General features: G+C 41.2%; 1 protein-coding gene across 2 annotated transcripts in view; it reads left to right on the forward strand.

Moving 5' to 3' along the window:
* PCSK5 (proprotein convertase subtilisin/kexin type 5) overlaps positions 1–25,940 on the forward strand; it is a 622,474-nt gene that overhangs the window by 188,123 nt on the left and 408,411 nt on the right. For both annotated transcript variants that reach the window (XM_088464067.1, XM_088464068.1), the window contains exon 5: positions 13,035–13,111. In XM_088464067.1, the coding sequence (XP_088320193.1) occupies positions 13,035–13,111 (77 nt within the window). The remainder of the gene's footprint in view (positions 1–13,034; positions 13,112–25,940) is intronic.

The following is a 25,940-nucleotide window of genomic DNA, read 5'->3' on the forward strand; positions in this document are numbered from 1 at the left end:
TGAGTAAGAAGTAAAGAAATATCACAGCACATAGTTGTAAACAAAAAATGGAAGATTGCAGGCAGCAAGGTTAGTATCAGTACTTGCAAAATTCCCAATATATAATGTTACTAATGTTATATAGACATATCTCATAACAAGCATTTAAGCACAAATACGCCCATATGTGGAGCTAGACATGCCCTTTGGGCGGAGCTTAACATGCCTCCCTTCAGTGGTGCGCTGCACATTCTACTACCAGCTATAATTGCCCTAGAACTAGTTTTCAAAGGTAGGCAAGTACTGTATGCCTATACTGTAGGATGTCCTTGCAGTTTTCTTGGTTGCATCCATAGCCATAACCAGCAAGGAGTTTTCAAAACATCTACAATCAGGAGAGGGGTATTAAAGAATTTCAGATACACTACATATACCATAGAACACTGTGAAGACCATGGTCAGTATGCAGAGAAAATGTGGCACAACAGGGACACGGGGCCTGATTCAGAGTTGCATGCAGACCCGATGGTTTGCATACAACTCCGATGGTGGCCGATCAGCACATGCGCAGGATCTGTACTGCGTATGTGCTGATCAGTGTCTGCGAGATTGCTAGCAGTGCCCCCTAAACTGCAGCATGATTGACATGCTGCAGCCGATTGGGGTTGGGGGCGGCAACTGTGAGCATTTTACAAAACAGGGGCATGTCTGCCCTGTTTTGTAGACTTGCCGAGGCCAGAGTCTGCCCCTTCCAATGCAGATTTCTTGGCCCTGGCAAAGGAGTTCTTGCGGCCATTCTGAGTAAGCTGAAGCTTACTCAGATGGCCGACGGCTGCCCAATGGTGATCCAATGCTGCATCTTTGAATGCAGCACTCGGATCTGCAGTGCAGGCAGTGGACATCTTTATCCTTCAGATTCCACCAGCGGATTTAACATTTTTATGCAACGCTACTGCGTCCAATGGGATGCAAATAGTATACAACTCAGGCCCATTGCAAAGATCAGGACATCCCTCCAACTTAACGATGGGACAAGAAGAAAATTCATCACTCAGGCAACTAACAGGTCTACGGCAACATTAAAGGAACTGCAAGAACTTCTGTCAGGAACTGGCATGTAACTACAATCTCTCGTGTTCTGTACATGTCTGGGACAGGGTGGCATGACGGAAACCATTTCTGACAAATAATAAAAACAAAGCCTGTCTAAATTTTGCTAAAATACATGTAGCAGTGCTCATCCCATAAAGAGCCTAATTCATGTTTGTATGCAAATGCAATCGCAGCTGCGATCTCAAATGGATCGCAACTGCGAAAATATGCCAATGACTCCCCTTGCCATCCAGTGCATAGAGACGTCCACTGAAAGCATCTCAAATCCGCCACACGTGCGCATAACCAAAAACATCGTATGCAGATCAGGCAGCCACCAGCCTTCTGAGTAGGTCTAATCTATCTTCTGACACAGCGGGTCTTCAGACACACAGAAGGCTAATTTATGAACACCCAAGAATCAGTGTTTAAACTGTCCTGATACACCTGCATTTCTCTACCCACCACCATTGCCCTCACAAACTACTGTATATGTCACTCACTTTCCGAATTAATCCTCTGTATGAATGTAATCACTATACAATCTCTGCGCATGCCCAGTGAGGCTTATATGCATGCACAAGGCTAATAATCGCTCAATCTGCTTAAACATCGGCATTTACATACAAACATGAATCAGGCCCAAAGAATACTACTACCTACTGTGAAATATGGTGGTGGCAGTATAACACTTTGCGGTTGCTCCTCTTCAGCTGGATCAAGGGCTCTACTAAGAATAGAGAGCACAGTAAATGGCTCCAAATGCCAAGATATATTGTCACAAAACCTGCTTGCCTACTGATCCAAAGCACACATTCAAGTAAACCAAGTAATGGCTTCAAAAAAGGAAGATCAAAGTCTTGGAATGACCAAGTCCGATCCCAGAAACTCAATCTCATTGAAAACCTGAGGAATGACCTCGTGCAACACAGAGGAGAACCCTCACAATTCCATGTACTTGAACTTTATTACAGAGAAGAGTGTGTAGAATTGCAAAGTCCAGATGTGTGAAGGTACTAGAGAATTATTCAAAAAGATTCACTATTATAATAAAAGCAAAAGGTTCTTCCACAAAGTACAAAGTATTACTTTATGGGCTTAACTTATGCAACCAGGGTATTGTATTTTTAATAGACAATTCTTTTCCCTAAAATTTGGATGTTTTCCTCTTGCTTCTTGTTGGTTGCAAGTTCATATTAAAGTGGAAAAAGATCTGATATGATTTATCTTGATTTCAGGCAATTTCAATAAGAATATGTTGACTTTTTATGTCCGCTGTAAACCTAGTGTACACAGAGCTGGCCTCACTTCTGTCAGTTACTGTAGCTGATGTCATATACAATGTCAGTTTGTATGCACAGGGAAACTGCAGCCTATTGATTCAGTTAGATAGTCACATCCAAAGGAACAGTCCTTGTTCAGTATACAGCAACTTCATGGAAGTGAGAAATGTAGGACTCGGGGCAAAACACAGGATTTATAAAATGTCTAAAACGACCAGCGATGCGCTTGCCCGCTGGTTGCTTTAGACTATCTATCATCGTGCAAACGTGCACATGCTGTGTTGTGTATAGATGATGGGTGCAGTTCATCCTGAAATGGTGGCATTAAGAAAATAATAATAAAATGTATACCAAAATAAGAAGATACACCTTCTCAAAGGAGTTCAATAATCACCTAGAATAAATAAGTTAAACATATACAACAGTATAATTTCAATAATTACTGGAAATACAGATTCTTAAAAGAGATTTTTTTTTTAATTTTGCTTTGGAAATTCTTATCTAGACCTAGGGGTATATTTACTAAAGTGAGAGTTTATAGAAGTGGAGATGTTGCCTATAGCAACCAATCAGATTCTATCTATTATCTTCTAGAAGGTGCTAGATAAATATTAAGTAGAATCTGATTGGTTGCTATGGGCAACATCTCTACTTCTAAAAACCCACACTTTAGTAAATATATTCCCTATAGTCTATATACTAAGCTATGTTTTTTAAAAGTTTGTGCTTTCATATAGTGATATTTTGGATTTGTAAAATTTTAACACACATTTCCCTTGCTTTTGCTAGTTTGTGGCTGGTTATATAATCAGCACACCTCCCTTAATGCAGCTAAGAATGCAAACAAGGGTAGCACTGATTTCCCACTAATGATACAAACTGATAAAGTGAATATATTACTTATCTCAGTGCTGTAGCTGGGTACATACTGAGACAATTGGCAATCATTCAGACTTTCCAGACAATTTCCTTTGAGCCCAGAACTAGCGAAATTGAGCGTACACACACTTCAATCTTGCAAACGACTGAACGATATATCATATCATTTGCTCATATACAATTTATCGTTGCTCCTGTACACACTAGTAAAACCATCTTTAAGTTCACTAGCTGGGAGTGACAAGAGAAGACGTCTTCAGTGACCAAATGGGAACGACATATCGTCAGGACGTCCGTGCCATCGATGTCATCAGGTTTGATGTGCAGCACATCAAACCTGACGACGGCGCATGCGACCACGGGAATGCACATATTGAGGGTACACACTGAGGGATTTAGGAGATTTGACGTTACGAAGCAGCAGATTGGTCCAAGATTGCTCCAGTGTGTATGCTCCAGTGTGTACCTAGTGTTCCAAAAATCCTGATCACTGGAAAAACATATACAAATATACACAATAGTGCATTATACTAATATATACAAAAATACAAATTCCCAGTGTTCATAGAAATGTGAAAGTGATCTCCTTATTCCAAGCAGATGTAAGAGTTCCACGCCACCTTTTTGTTTTTGCTTTTTCACATGCATTATAATGGTGCACTTACCTTCTGCTTATGTTATCGTCAACTAATACCCCTTGCATCCTATTTTTCGGTGAACATGTAGAATGCACTCATAGGGGCTTACTAAGAGTTCCACACAAGTCTGATTTGCAAACAGATTTTGAGATTTTTCACACTCCATATGCTCTGTAGCTGAGCTGAGGTGATACAAAAAGATCCACCTTATTTCAGACGTCTCTTGCTTCATGTATAGGACTGGTGCAATGTGTGCTGATACTGATGATGGCTGCTCTCCCAGGCAGATGGATAGAGTTGGTGCGATCACATAGATGTGGCCTACCCTGAATACAAGTGGAGATCTGCATTTATTTCCAAGCATGCAATGCGGCCAACTTGCTTGCAGCTCTGAATCAGCCCAATTGTCTCTCTGGCTTCTTTGTATGAGCACCTGCAGAGGATAGTCACATGTTTGGGTTTTATCTTTAGTACACAAACAGCCCTCCTTTTCACTAGCAGAATTGTAGGAAGAACTGTAAACCACTATAAATATGAGTATTCTCATCGATATGGTGCGTGTAGAATTCTTGAAGGTGTTCGGGACAGCAGCAGATACTGTATAATGGATGACCTAGCCATCCAGACAACTGCTAAAGGTCCGGTATATATTGTTGACTTTCATCATGTCCACAATGATGAAACGTCAATATGATTAAGATGTCGACCAATTTTGTCCCGATGGTGCAGAAATCACTTGCCTGCTAGTGGGTCTCTCGGGGTGTCTTCTGGGTCCGGTGGTCTGGTGATGATGATTACTGGCTCTAATCCAGCGGTGAATAACAGCCCTAACTCTCTTCTCTCACAGCCTAACCCTAACCCCCCTCCAGTGCCTAACCCCTAACCCTCTACTCCTGCAGCCTAACCCTGCCCTAGTGCCTAACCCTCTGCTCCTGCAACCAAACCCTAATGTCAGCATTCTGCAGAATGTCGACATTTCACAGGTAGACATTTTGAACATGTCGACATGTCAACAATATTGACATCATAAGTGTTGTTTACATTGTGGTGTTGACATTGTGATTGTAGACATGTTGACTGCATGTTGACGCTGTTTGGTTTGGCTGTACGTTGATTCTGTTAAGTATTCCAGTGAACATATAACTGCTGTCAAGCTAGTCCAGGACTAGGGGGTGTTTATTATATAATAGAAAAAAAACGATACTGGTCTTCAGTCACCTACCATCTCTTCTCATATGGAAAGTTCATCATGTGGAATTTTCCAGTAAATTATTTCCTGTCAGATTAAATTAAACAAATCACTGGGATACCAGTTAAATTGCAATAAAGTGAATTTCTTCTAAAATCAGTAGTACAATTACACAATAGTACAAAATGAAACAAATTAATCTTCGGTATCATTCCTGCTCAGACACGCTTACAGTTCAGCGAATCTAGGATCGTTTGGCCCTGTGAGAATCAGAATTAAGTTATGCAGCTGTTGGATACAGTAGATGTGTCAGCTAGTTTTTTCTAAGCACTGCACTAGAAAGTTTCCTTGTAATTGAGAATGCTGCATTAACACGATGGAGAATTACTTCATATGAGTTAGAATCCATGTGGGAATAGTGTTGGGAAGTGAAAATTATGAGCAATTATGGAATGATTTTGGCTTGTCTTGCAAATGAACTGTGTCAAGTATAAAATTCTGTGGAATTATGAACATCAGATTAATGTAGTTCACATATTTTGGATACTGTTATATGCTATAAATCTTTAAAATATTTAACTGCAATTTTAGGTTGACCCAAATTAAGTCAAATGCATTTTTTCAGAGATGCAAAGACTACTATATGTAGGCCTTAAATAATATGTAAACAGTTTATGTGTTCTAGTAGTGTATGGCTACTTTAAGACATTAGTAACCTTTGTCCAAATATTAGTCCAGTGGTTCTCGAACTCGGTCCTCAGGACCCCACACAGGTCACGTTTTCCAGGTCACCCAGCAGGCACACAGGTGTTTTCATTACTCACTGACACATTTTAAAAGATCCACAGGTGGAGCAAATTATTTAATTTGTGATTCTGTAAGGAGACCTGGAAAACATGCACTGTTTGGGGTCCTGAGGACCGAGTTTGAGAACCTGTGTATTAGAGGTCCATTCCTTTGTAACACATCAGGGACAATTTGCAGTTGTATCCAAAAGCAAGAAAGTATTTTCTTTTCTACAAGATTATAGGAACACAAAACAAAGGCATATTTCCAATTGTAGCAGTTTTAAAATGGGGCAGCACAGACAGTGTAATGGTTAGCATTACTGTCTCACAGCACTGAGGTTGTGGGTTCGATTCCTGCCATGGCCCTAACTGTGTGGAGTTTGTATATATTCCCTCTGTGCTTGGGTTTCCTCCGGGTACTCCGGTTTCCTCCCACCCTCCAAAAATACTGGTAGGTCAATTGTCTCCCAACAAAAATTACCACTAGTCTGTATGGGTGTGAGCATGTGGTGGGGAATTTACATTGTAAGCTCCACTGGGGCAGGGGCTGATGTGAATGGCCAAATATTCTCTGTAAAGAGCTGCGGAATATGTGTACACTATATAAAAAAGTGGTAATAAATACATTTTAGTGGTAGGTTTGGATCCTGAGGCTGTAATGTTGACGGATAAATGGATAAACCCAGTGTTGAAAATATTAGTCAAACCTAAGCAATCACATAGTGCACCAATGGTTATGGGGCTCCTAAAACACTACATGAGTGACACTGCAGCTTCTTACCAGCTATGATATCGATACCCAGTGCCACTCTGCAAGACTGAAAAGAGCAGGAGATTTATTAAGGTAAGGAGCAAGTGGGTGAGCACTGTCTCTGGAGAGCGAAGGTACCACTTTCAAGAGTGGTGGGAGATGCCGTCTAGGGTGCCAGTACTCTTTCCTCTGGCCCTGGATAACCCTGGACTTCTAATTTTTAATTACTTTCCTCCAAATCTAACTGATAGCAACTGCTTTACTGTGCCATCTCATAGCAGGAGCACCAAGTAATCAGCTTAACATAGGGCTGCTATATTTAACAAATAAAAAAATGTGACACATTGGATGTGGCCAAATCTGGGAGGTGTGGCCATGCCCCTCCCACAAAAAGTAAAAAAAAAAAAGCAATACGCGGCGTCGTAAGCTCAGCACAAAAGCATCTCCGGGGCCTCTATGCAAGCCCCTAGAGCATCAGCACAGTACTGCCCTTTATAGACAGCATTCCACACAGTAGCAGCAGGACCATAGAGAGCCGGTCCGGGCTCCATTATTAGTGGAGCATGACCTAATTGTGGGAGGCGTGGCCACTCCCTTAGAAAAAAACAAAAGAACACTCCCTGTCTGCACCTCTGAGTAAGTAGTGCCTTTATACACAGTATGCCACACAGTAGTAGTGCCCTTTATACACAGTATGCCACACAGTAGTAGTGCCCTTTATACACAGTATGCCACACAGTAGTTGTGCCCTTTATACACGTTATAGCACACAATAATAGTGCCCATTATACACAGTATGCCACACAGTAGTAGTACACCCCTGACACTGATCACTATACCTAGCAGGTTATCACAACCTGAAACTGATCATTATATAGGGTCACAGAGATATCACACATGATCCCCCTGATGTCACACCTGACAATGATGATGTCTTATATCCAAGTATTGCTGATCTCTATGATGGGTGTCTCTGAGTGCACCAGAAGCTCCAGCCAGCCTTTTTTAGTGTGACCAGGGTCGGATTCCCGGGACACACAACCCAGGCTGACCCTTTCACTCCAAATGGGAGGGGCTGGGCTGCACATCCTAATATTAAACATGATAATAGGTGCTACCATGCTGAGACCAGTAGTTCTACAGCAAAAAGGAGAGGGGGGGAGGAGCAGGTGCACACTATAAGCACTAAGAATACAAATGATCAAAATATCTATAGTAGACTGCAATAATTAACATGCTTTCACTGCAAGCCAGGACCCGGTTTTCCAGGGCACATAACCTGGGTTATAAATTAGGTGTAAAAGGGGTATTATTGTAAGTTTCTGATGATTTAATCATGTAATATGAACACTGCAAGCAGTCTGAATACTAATATTGCTTTATCACTCAGAAGTACTTCCTCCTTTTGTGCACCCCAATAAATCAGATTACACAAGAGTGGAAAATCCTGAAGAGCTACAATTAGCTACACATCAGGCTGTTTCAACTGCATTCAGACAGATACATATCTTGTAGAACGCAATATTTACACTGAGGAAGGGGACAGAAAGGAATAGGGCACCAATAGGAAAGGTCTTTCTGGGGGTGCAGTTTACTAACCACCAATCAAGACAGATCTGTGAAATAAAAAATTCCAAGAACGTTTGTTATGTATGTATTAACATATTGCAAAAACTCTGTCTTCATCTCCCCCAGACAGATGGCCTTATTTTATGGATACCTGAGATCATGTGCTGACGAATTAAGCTGGCAATACATGAGCTTCAGTTGATCACAATTGATTATCTTACATGTGTGGTCAGCTTTCTTTGTTTGAGTCAGCTATTATTCAGCTTGTTCTCATATATGACAAATCACTATATAATTCATCCTAGAATTGGTATGTATTTGGCAACTTTTGTTTTGCTCACTGACTGACAACGGAAAGTATCATAACTTCATATTTATTTCATATGACTTACCAGTGGTAACACATAGTTGTCTTCTCTTCTCTCAATTTTTACTGCTATTTCTAGCACCGTTCATTATTGCATTCTACATTCTACAACATGACAATACTTGACTAAATTGATATGTCTTCTCCAAGCATTGATTATCCTGTATCTTGGTTATTTCAATTTGTCACACAGGTGCCATGGTATAACAATACAGTAATTATGCACACTGGAGGAGTACAAGTACAAAGAATATACAGTCAGGTGCATAAATATTGGGACATTGACAGAATTTTCATATTTTGCCCTCTACTCACCACCACAATGGGTTTGAAATGAAACAAACAAGATGTGCTTTAACTTCAGACTTTCAGATTTAATTTGAGGGTAACTACACCCAAATGAGGTGAACGGTGTAGGAATTACAATGGTTTCTATATGTGCCTCCCACTTTTTAAGGGGCCAAAAGTAATGAGACTATCAACTCAAAAGCTATTTCATGGACAGGTGTGGGCTATTCCTTCGTTATTTCATTATCAATTAAGCAGGTAAAAGGTCTGGAGTTGATTCTAGGTGTGACATTTGCATTTGGATTCAGTTGCTGTCGGCTCTCAATATGATATCCAAAGAGCTGTCACTATCAGTGAAGCAAGCCATCATTAGGCTGAAAAATCAAAACAAACCCATCAGAGAGATATCAAAAACATTAGGTGGGGCCAAATCAACTGTTTGGAACATTCTTAAAAAGAGAGAATGCACCGGAGAGCTCAGCAACACCAAAAGACCCGGAAGACCACGGAAAACAACTGTGGTGGATGACAGAAGAATTATTTCCCTGGTGAAGAAAAACCCCTTCACAACAGTTGGCCAAATCAAGAACACTCTCCAGGAGGTAGGTGTATATGTGTCAAAGTCAACAATCAAGAGAAGACTTCACAAGAGTGAATATAGACGGTTCACAACAAGATGTAAGCCATTGGTGAGCCTCAAAAACAGGAAGACCAGATTAGAGTTTGCCAAACAACATCTAAAAAAGCCGTTACAGTTCTGGAACAACATCCTATGGACAGATGAGACAAAGATCAACTTGTACCAGAGTGATGGGAAGAGAAGAGTATGGAGAAGGAAAGGAACTGCTCATGATCCAAAACATACCACCTCATCAGTGAAGCATGGTGGTGGTAGTGTCATGGCGTGGGCATGTATGGCTGCCAATGGAACTGGTTCTCTTGTATTTATTGATGATGTGACTGCTGACAAAAGCAGCAGAATGAATTCTGAAGTGTTTTGGGCAATATTATATGCTCATATTCAGTCAAATGCTTCAGAACTCATTGGACGGCGCTTCACAGTGCAGATGGACAATGACCGAAAGGTTACTGCAAAAGCAACCAAAGAGTTTTATAAGGCTAAAAAGTGGAATATTATGCAATGGCCAAGTCAATCCCCTGACCTGAATCCGATTGAGCATGCATTTCACTTGATGAAGACAAAACTGAAGGGAAAATGCCCCAAGAACAAGCAGGAACTGAAGACATTTGCAGTAGAGGTCTGGCAGAGCATCACCAGGGATGAAACCCAGCGTCTGGTGATGTCTATGCGTTCCAGACTTCAGGCTGTAATTGCCTGCAAAGGATTTGCAACAAAGTATTCAAAAGTGAAAGTTAGATTTAGGATTGTTTAGTTTGTCCCACTACTTTTGGCCACTTAAAAAGTGGGAGGCACATATAGAAACCGTTGTAATTCCTACACTGCTCACCTGATTTGGATGTAATTACCCTCAAATTAAATCTGAAAGTCTGCAGTTAAAGCACATCTTGTTTGTTTCATTTCAAAGCCATTGTGGTGGTGAATAGAGGCCAAAATATGAAAATTCTGTCAATGTCCCAATATTTATGCACCTGACTGTACGTTATCCTATATTTCATTAGGATTAAAATTATTGTTATAGTTTATGAATCTACACCATTTTCACAGAACAGTACAGAGAACATTGCATTTTTGTCAGACTCCACTTAACCTACTGTGCCTGTATGCTTTTGGAATGTATGAGAAAATCCATGCTAAGATAAGGAGGACAAACAAAATCAAAGGTTCTGGATGATAATGTAACTTGTGACCACAGTGATGTAAGGCATCAATGGTAACCATTCTGCCATTACATAGGCAAACGCAGGGGGGGTTTCCGTCTGCCTGGAAACCTTCCTCCCCAGCACATACCATGACCACAGTAGAAATAATAATATAATATAATTTTTGTAGTGCTACATGTTCTTCTCAGTATCACAAATGAAATAATTAGCACCACCTATGGATCTTTTAACATGTATCAGCCAGTAATAAATAACCTGTGCACCAACTAGGAGATCTGGAAAACATGCACTGTTATGGATGCACTGCTATAGAGCCCAATATGTACATATTTGTCCAGGGAAGTGCTAGGTTCTTCTGCTGCTCCTCCATGCTCCCGGACTTGCTCCCATGCTCTGGAATGGTGCTCACATCTAAAATAAAAACATTCAGCTCAGGCAGGATGGCTTACTGCCGCACCAAATGACTTACTGTGATCCTGTATATGCTGGATTTATGACACACAATACACATTGTATGACGCATATTAAAGCTGGATAAGTAATAATTCTGCCTTCTTCATGGACTGGCCACACTTGCTCTAAAATCAAGCATTTGGAAACCCCCCTCTAGAAATCCTGCGTTTGCCACTGCATCATGCTGCCCCCATGTTAACCATGTAGTCCTCTCAGATGTATACATATTAATAATGCAGATGTCCTTTCGAGAAAACTCCTCAGTGGAATATAGTTCAAAATTCACCATACACTATGCGGCACTCAGTGCAGGAAACTACGGACTTGCAGCAAAGTAAACCAACATTTCAGCGTTATTTACAATGACGAATGACAAAATGTTGTAAATAACATTGAAATGTTGGTGCTGATAGATAGATAGATAGATAGATAGATAGATAGATAGATAGATAGATAGATACTAGAAATGTGTAGGCTCGGATCTATTCGGATTTTCCTGCCAAATTCTGATCTTTCCCATTAAGGCCCGTATTCAATTTGAGGCGAAAAGTCCAGACTTTTCGCCTGCTTTACTTTTCGCCTCCTTCGCCTGTTTTCCAGGTGGAAAAGTATCACGCGCGTGCCCGATATTCCCCGTATTCAATTTGAAAGGACGCGAAAACGGGATCCAGCGAAATTGGAAGCGGCGAAAAGAAAACGGGAATTTTCGGGAACTCATCCTTGGCCCCGACATGGGGGATCACTATGGGTACCCCCGTTTTTGCCTACTGAAGGGAAGTCGGGTTTTTAAATAGCCACGGCAGGTGCATAAATGCGGCTTTGAAGAAGGTGATGCAGAAGAGCATTTAGCAATTTTTGGGGGGAAAAGTAACTATTGCCATCAAATTTGGGGTACATGAAAATGAGTGCAAGCATATTTTTAAGTCCCTAAAATGATTTTTAATAATTCTTCAAAAATGCACCTGCCGCTACTACCCGCAATGAAGAAAACACCTGCCGCATACTTTGGAACCCCTCGGGATTGAATTTATCTATTTTACAAGTTTAACTCCAAAATTTGAAATATTTTTTTGGGGTGCCCCTATTTTTTTTGTTAAACTTTTTTTTTACAAACATCATTTTTAGGGGACATTTCCAGGGGTGCAGGCTATTTTTTTTAAGCCTGCACCCCTAAACCCCAATTCTGCACTTTTTTTCGCAAGCTAAAGGCTGGAGAAAATTTATCCCCATGCGAAAAGTCTTTGTAATTGAATAAGGGCATAATGACAATAGGCGAAAATGACGTCATCGCCGATAATTTATCGCCGATAACGGGTTTTCGCCTCAAATTGAATATGGCCCTCAGTTTCAGATCTCAGAAAGAGGCAAAACTTAAACTTTCATGGACAAACATCATCTTTTAAGGACTTTTGTCCATCATTGGTAATATAGGATTCCAGAAGACATACTAGGGGGTTGAGGTCCTGGTCAGAACTTCCATTGGTGTATGCTGGGCAGCACTTTGACCCAGGGAGCCTGTTCTGGACCTCATAGAGGGGTGGCAATTGGTCTGGGATGCCTAACTTAATAACTTGAAGATTTAAACCCGGACAATGCTGGGTACTTCAACTAGTTTGTAATAAAATCTCTTAATTATAAGCAGAAGTAGACTAGCCAAGTCAACGACCTGTGCAGAGTAACCATACAGATACTGAAATGTATTCATTTTGTCAACACTGTATGAATTATGTTTTGCAGCAAATACCAAACAATGGTCACAGTAATATTATGATTATCAGACTTTTTACACATAATGCATAACAAGTCAGTTGCTGATTAATCATTAATGCACAAGTAGTACAGGGTGCCTAATTATACATAGAAGTACATCTTTTATCTTTTATATATGCTTGTATGATAACGACTTAATAATGGTCCTATGATTAACTTAATGTTTCTCCTTTTTTGGGGTGCAGGATCCCCTGGCCAGCACTGATATTAATGGAAATGACTATGATCCTATGCCTAGATATGATGCAAGCAATGAGAACAAGTAAGTCATCTTTTAGACATAATAAAAAATTAGATGCTCCTCTTTTTTTCCTGGCAAGTTGCACTTGCCACTGCTTCCAACAAGGGGACCAGGACAGGGATTGAAGGGAGCGTTTTGACGTGTCTAAAACATAGTTACCAACATTTGGGAAGACCGTGGGAGAGGGCTGCCAGGTCGGTGCAGCAGGGAGGGTGGGGACGGTTTAAGCAGGCGGAGCAGCGGCGTGTCACCGCGATTTGGTCATCATGGCCCCGCCCCCACTTTATAATGCCAATATTACCGGCATTATTAAGCAGGGGGTGGAGCTACGATGACGCGATTCAGCACAAATTGTGTCATTGCACCCACGGCCCGCCCACATTCGCGTTGATCGCGCGCGGGGGGGGGTTGCCGGCCGCCATTCCAAGGGACTTGCTTACTCTTGCGGGGTGGCGGGAGCTGCATCCGATTTTCGGGGGTCTCCCTGCAGTCCTGAGGGAGTAGGCAAGTATGGTCTAAAGTAAATTAAGGGTATGCTGAGGGTGTGTTGACATAAATTGCGGATGTCAAAAAGTTGTTTACACACCTGTCTGGAGGGTCTGGACATGTATTTGTTTCACCCTTGGTGCAGATGATGATGATGTTAATGGTCACAGGTGGTGTCTAATTGGTCTCAACTCCAGCCCTCAAGTGCCACCAACAGGTCATGTTTTGTATATTTCTTTATTGATGCAGCCACAGACAGTGATCCTCAAAATATGACCTATTAGGGGTACTTGGAGCTGAGAACTACTGGTCTAATGGATCTAAGTTACATCCATTAATGCAAATTAAGTTAAAGTAATACAAATTTAGTTAAAGTGCTATATTTAAAAGCAATATTACAAATTAATGAATGCTTATTATACTAGAATATAGTTTGTTTAGATTATATTTATGTTGATTTGAATTTTAAATGCTCCAACCAATTGTAAGGCATATGCATTGTGTATGTATCTTTTGTACTCACAGTGAAGCCACACCTCCTGTCATATTGCTGCCACTTCTGCTCCTGTTATGTGCATGGGGAGGAAGGAACAACTGCTGCCTATGGAGAGTAGGTCGCACTTCTCTTATACGGCCAACTCAGAATAGGTTGTAAAATGCAATGTTTTTATCCAACTCTGAATAAGTTGAAGCTGGATGTACACATTCCTTTACTGCACATGCATACATCCGTATATAGATGTTTGAATATCACTAAATTACTCACCCTTACACCTAGAGAAGTGGAACAGGGCTTGCAGGTGCAAGCAAGTGTAAACAGAGTAAAGTACTGGATGACAGGTGTAACAATATGCAATGATGATGATAACTATCAGCAGCAGTATCTAGCTGACTCTAACCTACTGATTGCATATTGACACATCCAGCTATTTAAATCATTACTGTTTCAGCTCTATACTATGACATCACATTACTTAACTGACATTTCCGTTTGAACTACTACAGGAGTGATGATTTGTATTTGAATTCCATTCTATTTTATAATGAAAGTGAGACCTTCTCATGTATTAATAACTATCAAGGCAATTCTCTCTCGTGTGTATATGACACTTCATTACATTATCACAGTGTTTCTCAAACTCGGTCCTCATGGAACCCTAAAGGCGCACATCCACTTGCCGATTTCTATGAGCGATTGAATGATATCATTATTGTTCAATCGCTCATGAATCGGGCACATTAATTTTGGAAACGACCAGCGATGCACGCTCCCACTGGTCATTTCTGACATCAATCATCGCCCGAACATAGAAACATAGAATATGACGGCAGATAAGAACCACTTGGCCCATCTAGTCTGCCCTATTTTTAAACATATTGTTACCTCAACCCTTATTGATCCTTACTTCTAAAGGATAGCCTTATGTCTATCCCATGCATGTTTAAATTGCTCTACTGTCTTAGCCTCTACCACCTCTGATGGGAGGCTATTCCACTTGTCCACTACCCTTTCTGTGAAGTAATTTTCCTCAAATTTCCCCTGAACCTACCACCCTCCAGTTTTAGAACATGTCCTCTTGTTCTAATACTTCTCTTTTTTTGAAGAATGTCTCCTTCCTTTACCTTGTTAAAACCCTTTATATATTTGAACGTTTCTATTATGTCCCCCCTTTCTCTTCTCTGCTCCAAACTATACATATTAAGATCTTATGGTCTTTCCTGGTACGGTTTGTGGTGTAGACCTTGCTCCATTTTAATTGCCCTTCTTTGTACAGTCTCTAATGTATTAATATCCTTCTGGAGATATGGCCTTCAGAACTGAACACAGTATTTGAGATGAGGACGTACCAATGACCTATACAGTGCTATTATCACTTCTTTCTTTCTGCTACTGATTCCTCTCCCCATGCAACCAAGCATCTGACTTGCCTTCCTCATTGCTTTGTTACAATGTTTGCTTGCCTTTAAGTCACCTGAAATAGTGACTCCTAGATCCCTTCCTCTTCAGTACTTTCCAGTATAGTGCCATTAATACTATATTTAGCCTTTGGATTTTTGAGACCCAAGTGCATGATCTAGTCTACCTAGATCATCAATCATTTGTATTACCCCTCCTGGTGTGTTTACCCTGTTGTATACCTTTATGTCATGTGCAAAAAAGCATAGTTTCCTTTCAATACCATTTGCAATGTCACAAACAAACATATTAAAAAGCACTGGTCCAAGTACAGATCCCTGAGGTACTACACTGGTAACATTTCCCTCTTGAGACTGCACTCCGTTTACTACAACTCTTTGTTTCCTATCCTGCAGCCTTGATCTTATCCATTGAACTATGTTTGTATCCAATCCCATGCTTTCCAGTTTATTTAAGAACCTGCGATGTGGAACACTGTCAAAAGCCTTACTAAAGTCTAGATAAACCCCTTTATCTATTTCTTTAGTCACCCAGTCAAAAAAGTCAATAAGATTTGTTTGACATGTTCTCCCCCCAGTAAATCCATGCTGTTGGGATCCTGCAAATTGCTGGATTTGAGATAATCTACGACTCTGTCTTTTAAGAGTGTTTCCATAATTTTTCCTACTAATGATGTAAGGCTCACTGGTCGGTAGTTGCTTGCCTCTTCCTTGCTTCCCGCTTTTGTGCAGTGGAACAACTTTTTCTCTTTTCCAGTCCTCTGGAATTACTCTAGTAGCTAGTGACTGGTTGAATAATTCTGTTAATGGTGTTACCAGCACCCCTTTAAGCTCTTGACGATAATGTCAGGTTGAGCATGTTAGGGGATGATTGATGTGCCTACACTGAGCAACTGATCGTTTAGTGTAGGCACAGCACAGACTGTGAAACGACTGCATGATGATAATGTCATAATCGTGCAGCCATTTAAAAGTCTGCTAGTGGATGTGTGCCTTAACAGTGCGTGTTATCAAGGTATCCTCAGGAATAATTAGTATCACCTGTAGATATATTGTGTTAGTTAATTAACATACCTGTTTTCCAGCTAGATGATCTGGAAAACATGCACTGTTAAGTTGGGTACACACTGAAAGATATATCAGCCATTCCCTTGAATGGGCGATATATATTTGTAGTGCATCGCCGGGTATGTACAGTCGATATGTCTGTGAACGACGTCGTTCACAGACATATTGCATCTGCCCAGTATCTCAGCCAATGCCGATAAATCTTGCAGATATATTGGTACATCTGACTGTGTGTATGGGCGACCTGCCAAGTGGCCGTATATTTGCAGCAGGGACCCACCGATGACTGACTGCTCAACTGGATGGGCAAAATTAAATGTCCACCCAGTTGTGATATCAGCACAGACAACACAGGAACATCGGACGAACTATTAGAAGGAGTGTATGCACTTACCAGTTGTTACATAGGTCGGTCGGCGGATCGGCCAAACGCCCTACCCATCCACCAGATGTGTACCCAGCTTTAGGGTTCTATGAAGACTGGGTTTGAGAAGCACTGCAATATTATATTGCATACAGTATAAATAGGTTAATGTGACTATAGTTTAGTTTAATTGAACTAATGGATGTGTCTCTGAGACAATGTTTATTTTCAGCATTTTAATCTTAGGGGCCTATTTAAGAATATGCAGGGCTGATTTTCTATCACGAATTATCAAGGTGACAAACTGAACCTACCACTCTGCCAGCCAGTCTTAGGGGTAAATCTACCAAGAATCGTGTTTAGGCTAGATTAAACTCGAACAGGTTCCCATGAACACACACGAGTTTTCAGTTTTCCCAGACCAAACTCGCAAATTTACCAAGAGGCGTGTTTTTGCAAAATTGTGTTTTTTGATGGTGAGGTTTAGGCAAAATACGTGCAAGACCAAACATGCATGCAAATGTCAACATATTTTCAAAAGATGTGCAATGATAAATACACACGAGTATAGATGTGTTAGTAAAACATGCACGAGAATGCATGCATCATCCTAGAAAACATGTTCTGATTGGTTGAGCAGATCACATGTCATGTACACACTGTCCAACCATATAAAAATACCACAAACGGCCCTATTGAGCAGTACAGACAGTAGTGATGAGGTGCCCAGGCAGAGAAGCAAGACCAAGATGGGGAGTAATGTGAAATTCTCTGTGAAGGAGAACTTGGCCCTTCTGCAGGAGGTCCTGAAATCCCACCTGACCTGCTGCTTGGACGAAAGGCTGCCAGCACATCAACCCGCCGCAAGCATGTCATTTGGGCAGCAGTTGTGGGTGCAGTCAATATCACCCAGGACATTAGGCACCGCCCGCAATGCTATAAAAAGATACCCTGACTGCATGCCACTGTGACTCCTGGCTAGGGAAGTAGATGCAAGTATCCATTAGTGGCTGAAATGCCGCAATTACCTGAGTTAGGTACCATGAGAATGTTGGCTGGGATATCCCGAGAATTCTACCGGTCACAGACTGTAAATTACCAGTAGCCAGAAAGTGCAACACAGCCAGAAGCTTATGCAGGTCTGGACAGAGTGGGAACGTTCTGTGTCAGGGTCTAGGTCCAGTTTGACTTGGTCATACAGATGGAATATGTTGTTACGGTTAAGTCCGAATATCTGTATACTTCGCCATCGCCAATGTGTTCAAGTTCAAACGTCTCCTAAAAAAATCGTGGCCTGCACAGACTTTGTGGTACCTGCAATACCTCATGAGCCTGCTCAGTTTCTTACTCCTTGGCAGCAGCAGCTCCTGCCCTCTTACCTGAGGGGGGCTGCCGCTGCTTCTGGTCCTGGCACCTGCATAATGAATGTCAGGCACTGGGACTTGCACATGAGCGGCGGCAGCACCGCGCATGAGCATAACACTGGACCAGCTTTTCGGGGCTGCATTGGTAGCAGCCCTGAGAAGCCCTGTAGGGCTGCCTGAAAGGCAGAGCAGTGGCTTCCACCTCTCTCTGCTTATGGCAGTCCCAGGGGGAGGAGACACCTCCCCCTGCGGCTACCTGTCCTGTGTGTGACTGGCAGGTGGCGCTTCCAATAGGAAGCCACCTCCAGTCACAGTGTAGCCAGTGCAGTCACGGACTGCACTGGCTCACTGAAGTGGAGGATTTTACGGGGGGGGGGGCTGCAGCCTCACAGCCCCTAGGTAAAATCCGCCACTGCTCCATGGTCCTTCAAACACAGTGGTAGAGCCACTGAAATCCCAGCCACATGCAGTGTACAGCACTGGCAGTATATTCTGCCACTCTGCTTAACACAAATCAATGCAGCTGATTTAGCCCCTTTTATAGGCATTATCATTGTGTTCCAACTAAATGCAACTTAAAACACCTGTGAACACATGCATTGCAAACACTCACCTCAGGAAGTAGTCTACTTGAAAAGTCTATTTTGGTACGAGTTTGGTAATTTCCTGTACGTGTTTCAAAACTCGATTCTAAATTTGCGTGTTGTATTGTTTCCTACGGAAAGTACTTGCAAGTTTGGCCAATGGTATATTTGGATGTGTTTTTTTAAGTTTGTGCGAGTTTTGATGTTCGTTTCCTGCAAGTTCGCACGTGTTTGCCCTTAGTGAATTTGTGAGTCGGGACAATAGGCTAAACTCGCATGAGAATGAAATCTCGCCCAAACACGATTCTTAGTAAATTTACCCCCTAGTCTTGGCTGTGCATATGTGACTTGTGACACCTGCAGTGTATTGGATGCAAGGACTTTGGCTTCCATTTGTAGTTTCAATAAAGAATAGAAATAAAAAATCTTGAAATTGTTATTAAATAAAAAAAACTATTATTTGAGTATATTTTTTTATGCTTTTTTAAAGTGAAAAAAATATTTACTTAAAAATTTTTTCCTGCAGTGTTTTTTTTCTATTAATTGAGGCGGGTGGTCCTTGTTAAATAGGTTTACACAAGCAAAGCTATGATCAGAGGAAGCCAGTGATACCCACCTTAGTTATTGTCAGCTGTGGGTCACCGGATTTATGGACCTATGTGGATGACACTGCAAAATGTATTTGAATGTTTTAACCAAAATAGCAATACAGTGCAGGAAAATTTGCTCTTCATAATTTCTAGAAGGTTGCAACTTTGTAAATATGAAAACCTGTATCTGGTAATTTAGGGTAGACTGAATCGATTCACTGTACAGTTCATTCTTCCCTCTGAGAACAGGATAAATTAGTTTCAGGTTTTACAATATACTTGAATATCTGCTATGTATGGGGAATTGAAGTCACAGGCAAAGTACTGCAGCAAAATGAGAGAAAAAATATTTAACTTTCTTCACCACCAAATATGCTTAGTATTAATAAATTACAGATATTATGGTTTGATCGATTAATGGATACTAACGGAGGCACATTTCTTATACATTGCTGCGGCATTATTGGACTCTTTTGCACCAAGTTATCAAGTGTGCAGTGGATGTTGAGCATTATAAAAAAAATGCAAAATCATCTGATTGCTGTGCACATTAGCATTATTATGTCATAAGCCATTGTGAACATGATAAAACTTTTATTTAGATATGCCATGTTAGTAAATTGCCTTTGCTATTTGATATCAATACACAAAACTAGCACCAGCTAAGTGACCGGTTACAGCTCTCTTATTCATAGCTGCATTTCTTTACTTTTTTGGATGAGGCCACCTGTTAATGTATAGTTTGCCATATACTGAATGCTGTGTTTGCATGATGATGTGGGACATTGGTGAGCTGTTCCCAGAACATCTGGGTGATAAAGCTGGTTGAAATTAGCTGTGTAGCTAATATGTCACTTGTTCCCATTCCAAACTCCAGTTAAAATCCTTTCAGTAGATCACTGAGGTTAGTTGAAAGTTGTGAAATACGTACAGGGGAGTGTACACACTAGTGGTAGGTTTAAATAAGGATAGGAAGAGCAAACAATGTATGATATAAAACTTACTGGGGAAATTCAATTAGCCGGGATAATGTGATAATTTCTTGTGCGCTCATTGTTTGCACCCTTCGCATGCGAATTTCGCTTATCAGGTCTATGCGCGCAGCCGTTTTTCCCGTAATTCAATACCATAAGTCGCAATGTGGCATTCACATGAAAATTCTTCCTGGTTTTACCCGCGATAAGTAGAGGTGGGAATGGGGAAATCTGCCTATACCCCAAAAAAAGGCAAAGTGATATAGGTTAACAACATTGAAGTGTATTAGTGGCCCTAATAAAAGTATTTGGGTTCTTAAATGGTGAGAATGCCATCTGGCTGTTATATGCATTTTTCTAAATCAGGCAAATAAAGCTAGTGTTTTTTTGAAAAATACATGTTTTGGAATCGGTATGTAATGCCGGCGGATGTTTAGCCACCGGATCAAATACCGACAGTGGCTGCTCGCTGGGTCGAAATCCCGACACCTCGAGGTAAGTACCCTAACCCTCCCCCCTCCCCCGCCTAACACTCCCTTAGGCGTGCCTAACCTTAATCTCCCCTCCCCTTGGGTGCCTAAACCTAACCCCCCTCCCCACACAATAAAACCTAACCCTCCCGGGGGTGCCTAACCCTAACCTCCCCTTCCCCTAGCCTAACCCTAACCTTCCCTGAGGGGGATGCCTAACCCTAAGTCCCCCGGTGGTCCCTAAAGCTAACCCCCCCATCCCGGGCTAAGCATATATTTACCCGGCAGAGAGGACAATAGGTCCGGCGTCCTCTGCATTCTGGCATCGGGATTAACATAGGCGTCGGTATTTCGACGCCTATGTTAAATCCCTTTCCGGGATATCCCCATGTTTTACTTAAATGGGGGCTGCATACAAATGCCTATAAGTATATATTTATGTCATTTAAAGACCTTCAGAATACCCACCTGCACTCTTAAAAACACAGGTCCCATGCATATAGCACCGCATATACCTGTCACACATCAATGACCACATTTTCCTGCACGTTGCACTTTTCACCCCAAAAATGACAAAAAGTAAGCTAATTGAAAACTTATTTTTGCCTAATTAGTCATTAAGGCGGGTGTCCGAGTGGTTCTGAACCAAGTACCAACATTTTTACCTTGAAATAGGAATTTTTCCCAACTTTTCACCTGCTCAGGAGGTGGTGAAACCTAATTTGCTAAAAAATTATGTCGAAAACTGCAGCTAATAGGGTGGCGCGATAAGTATAAATTTGCACGATAAGATTTTTTTCGCGAAAAAGCGGCTTATTGCACCTAATTGAATTCCCTGTATATATTTAAATGACTGTAAAAATAAATATTAGGGTTAATTTATTAGCAAAGTTCAAGTGTGCTGTAACCTATAGCAACAAATCAGACATTTGATTTTAGTGCAGCTAACATTAAATCAATTAAAGCTAACTGATAAATGGTAACTTTACTGCATATTTGAACTAGGGGTGAGCGGGTTCGGTTTTACTCGGATTTACTCGGATCTTTAAACGGCATTTTATTGGCTATCGCCTATCATGTGTTTTGGGTAGCCAATATAACAAATCCGAATTTGCGGTAAAGTGGCGATAAGAACCGAGTAAATCCGAGTAAAACCGAGCCTGCACATCCCTAATTTGAACTGTAAATAACCTCTATTGTCTCCGACTCAAGTGATTTCAACCTGTTTGAAACAATCTTAGCACATTTGCTTGAATTTGAGGCATTGAATAAACAAAAATAATGGCCCCACACAGCAAATCACTCTGGGACATACAGTATGCTCTAATTCTGGGTGTGACAACGGTTCCTTCAACTACTATGGTATTTTGCTATTTAGCCAAAATGTTACTCCAATTTCCTACAACTTGGCAGCAGAAACACAGACCCTGTCAGAGCTACAGGCACATTCTGGAAATTTACTCTGCTCAATTGGAGACAGCAGTCAGCTGTGGATGAAGTCACCTCTGCTATGTAAAGCATGTAGCCTGTACGGTACACTGTATGTAATGCTGACCATTTCTAGTAATCCCTTTAAAGGTTGTTTTGGCAGGGCCAGTAAACGTTTTAGTGAAACCTCTGGTTCTCATTAATTCTAATATTTCACATCACATATGGACAACAGAGTTTTCTGGAATTGACCCCAGTTGAGTTTCACTGATGTTCTTCATGTGGTTTCTGGATTTATTTAATTCTTTCTTTTTTTTTTTTTTTAAACAAATCATTCTCCCTTGTATTTCATAAGAGCTCTATTGTGGCGTAATCGTCAGTTTGTGTTTTTATTTTTGTTTGAGGGTAAAGTGTTTTCATCACATTATTAAGAGATGATGGCAGAATTCCAGATGGTGTTTTGGCATGTTTGCTGAGGGATGAGTCTTTGCGTTCTCTAAGATTATTGAAACCATGAGATAATTCTATCTGTCAAAAGTCTCAGTACGTTTAAATGATAGGTTTAATGCTGGAACTTCAAATATTGTTTTTTGTTGTTTTTTTGTTGTAGATGGACAATTTCTTGAAGTACGTAACCAAACATATAGACAGATGATGCTGCTTCTGGGCTCTACATGCATTTTGTGCATTTTATTACTTTAAGCACAGAATGGTTTAGAGCACATTTATGAGTAGAGCAGGTTATAAAGATGTGAGGAGGAATCTGATTTGGTGAACCCATATCATCTACATAATATGGTGTTGGCTGGGGCTGGGTTAGAGAAGCGCAGGAGCCTGCAGTATCAGCCTCTTTAGCTGATCTTTGTGTTAGCTGTGTTTGATTTTACTGCTATTATGTGTACTGTACTGGGCGCAAACAGGGGGAAGAAGTAGCAGCAACTATGGAGATAACCTACTAAAAACACAGAAGGTACACACTTATTGTAGTACATAGGACACGGGTAAAAGACTTGCTGCTATCATTCTACAGGTACAGTGTTGCCTGGTTATTCCTTCACAGAGTCGCATCAAAGTGCAACACCATTCAGGAGGATTTTGCCTACTTAAACACCATACAAATTTTTCATCTTACAGAATAAATACCGATACTTAAAATATCACTTCCCCATCTAAAATACATACATTGCTGCAGGTACTTAAGGACTGAGCAACCTTTACAACCTTGGAAATGAGCCTTGGAATAAATTTTTTGTCTCAATGGTTAAACAGTGGGCCTGATTCAGAGTTGTACGTTAACCCGATGGCATACGCACAACTCCAATGTTCAACGATGGGCGCATGTGAAGGATCTGTACTGGTCACAGTCCCTGCTAAGAAGCACATGATTGAGATGCTGCAGCCATTTGGGGGGCGGGTAAGGGGTGTAGATGGCCAGCATTCTTGAAAACTGGAGCGTCGGCCCTGTTTTCAGGGCGCGTCGAGGTAAGCGGGTGCACCTTCCGAAGCAGCTTCACTGGCTCCGGCAGAGTGGTAACACTGGCAATCCAGCATAACCTGAGGGTTACTCAGATGGCCATTGTTGTCACAGATGATCCGATGCTGTGTCCTCGGGTGCAGCAGCAGATTACAGGAGCCTGCAGGAGTTGTCTTTTTACACAAGTTACCTCCTACAACATTAACATATTTACACACAGTAGCTGTGTCCAAAGACTCAGATGCTGTATATACAGCGTACATCTCTGAACGCTAGTGTGTTTTTGTCTTTTAAGTAGACAAATTCAGGAAGGATTCCTATTTCTATATCAGGCTATAACATCTCTAAAGGGTGCTGTGAAAAATGTGAGCTGAACCTTCCTGCTCTATGAGAGGATTTACATGACCTGTTTAATAGGTATTGGAGACATTCTGTTGCTTAATATTAGAGTGGTCAGCAGTGATGTCATCGCACAATGCTCCACATTAACAAAACCTTTTATAGCTACTGCACACGGAAGGTTGGTCCTTCTGTAGTCGCAAAATGATGGAAAGAAAGAAGCTGCCTTGAGCATGCATAGGGTATGGTGCTACCAGGGTCACTGAGAGGAATTTGTGACCCTTCTTTTAGGCTCCCATTAGGTTTTGTATGCAGCCTTTGGAGATGTCACCACATTGACCAATAGTAAGCTACAGGTCCTCGTAATAACTTTTCGCATATCCTAAATTCGTAGCTTGGCCCAAATCCTATTAACCCTCAAAATAATCTCTACATTTGAGCTTCCAGTGTGGAACAGTCTATTCATTACCAATGTCCCACAGTTCCAGTGAGGGTAGTCCTACACGAGTGCAGGTATTCACTTGATCTTAACTTGCTATACTACTGGTTCGTGCTGGGCAAATGAACTATATTTTATTTTGCTTTTTGTTATAATAATACCTATTGCTGGTTCCTTGAAAACAATTTCCACACCTCGTGATCACCTAAAATGTGACAGTTTGCAATTATTTTCTGATCTCTATCACTAAACACGAGCATCAGTTGCAAATCACCAGTTGATGCAAATTAAGCTAATGACTAGTCCTATACTTTTCTGCACAATCTGGCCATTTCCACTGTCATCCCCTTTCCACAAGGGCATCAATCTGTGCAAATGATTACTGTTATAGGACTGCTACTGTATCTAGAAAAGAATTATAAAACATATTGCCTTTCCGCCTTCAAATTCTAGGGCACATATTTACTTAGCAGTGGATTTACAAATCTCTAAATTTTCACAGATTTGCCTGCCATATTTAAAAGGGCAATAGTAGTAAATGCAAAATCAGGCTTGTTTTGCATTAGGTATTATTTCTCTTTTAACTCTGGCAGGCAAAATCTGTAAAGATTGAGGGTTTTGTAATCCACTGCTTAGTAAACATTCCCCTACTGACCTACTGAAGGTGTGTTAAAAAAAACACAATTATACCCCTTTTACACCGGAGCTAAAACCCGGGTTATTGCAGGGTTAACCCGAGCAGCTCCTTGGTGTAAAAGGGGTGAGGGTTCGATCTCCGGGTCAAGTGACCCGGCAATCCAACCCAGGTAAATAGCAGGGTCTAACACGGGAGTAACCCGTGAAACCCTGCTGTGTGTACGGCGCACTCCGGGTCTTGATGACCTGCAGTGCGCCGCAAGCCGGCCGATTGGTCCGGCTTCAGTGGCGCTTGGAGATGACGTCATCTCAAAGCATCCACTTTCACGCCGGAAAAGCCGGGTCTATACAGACCCGACTGCGGTGTGAGCGGCACCGACTCGGGAATATCCCGAGTCGGCGCCGGCTAAATTCCGGGTCTGATCCGGATAGGAACCCTGTTCCAACTCTGGGTCAGACCCGGAATTTTAGTGGAAAAGGGGTATTAGATAAAGGTAAAGTTATTAAAGTTACCATAGATCTATTGATTTTGTGTTTTTTTGACTGAACTATTTGATCTTTTAGTTATCTCATAAGGACAGATTATAAGTTTAACACACAAGCAATTACAGAGTTTAAACAATTAAACTGTTAAATGTTCACCTTACATATGCTACAATTTGGGTCTAGTAGATCATGAAGAAGTGGAAATAATAATATGCCAAAATGTAATATTTG

Source organism: Taudactylus pleione, unplaced genomic scaffold (genome assembly GCF_031769625.1).
Source record: "Taudactylus pleione unplaced genomic scaffold, aTauple2 ptg001573l, whole genome shotgun sequence".
NCBI lineage: Eukaryota > Metazoa > Chordata > Amphibia > Anura > Myobatrachidae > Taudactylus > Taudactylus pleione.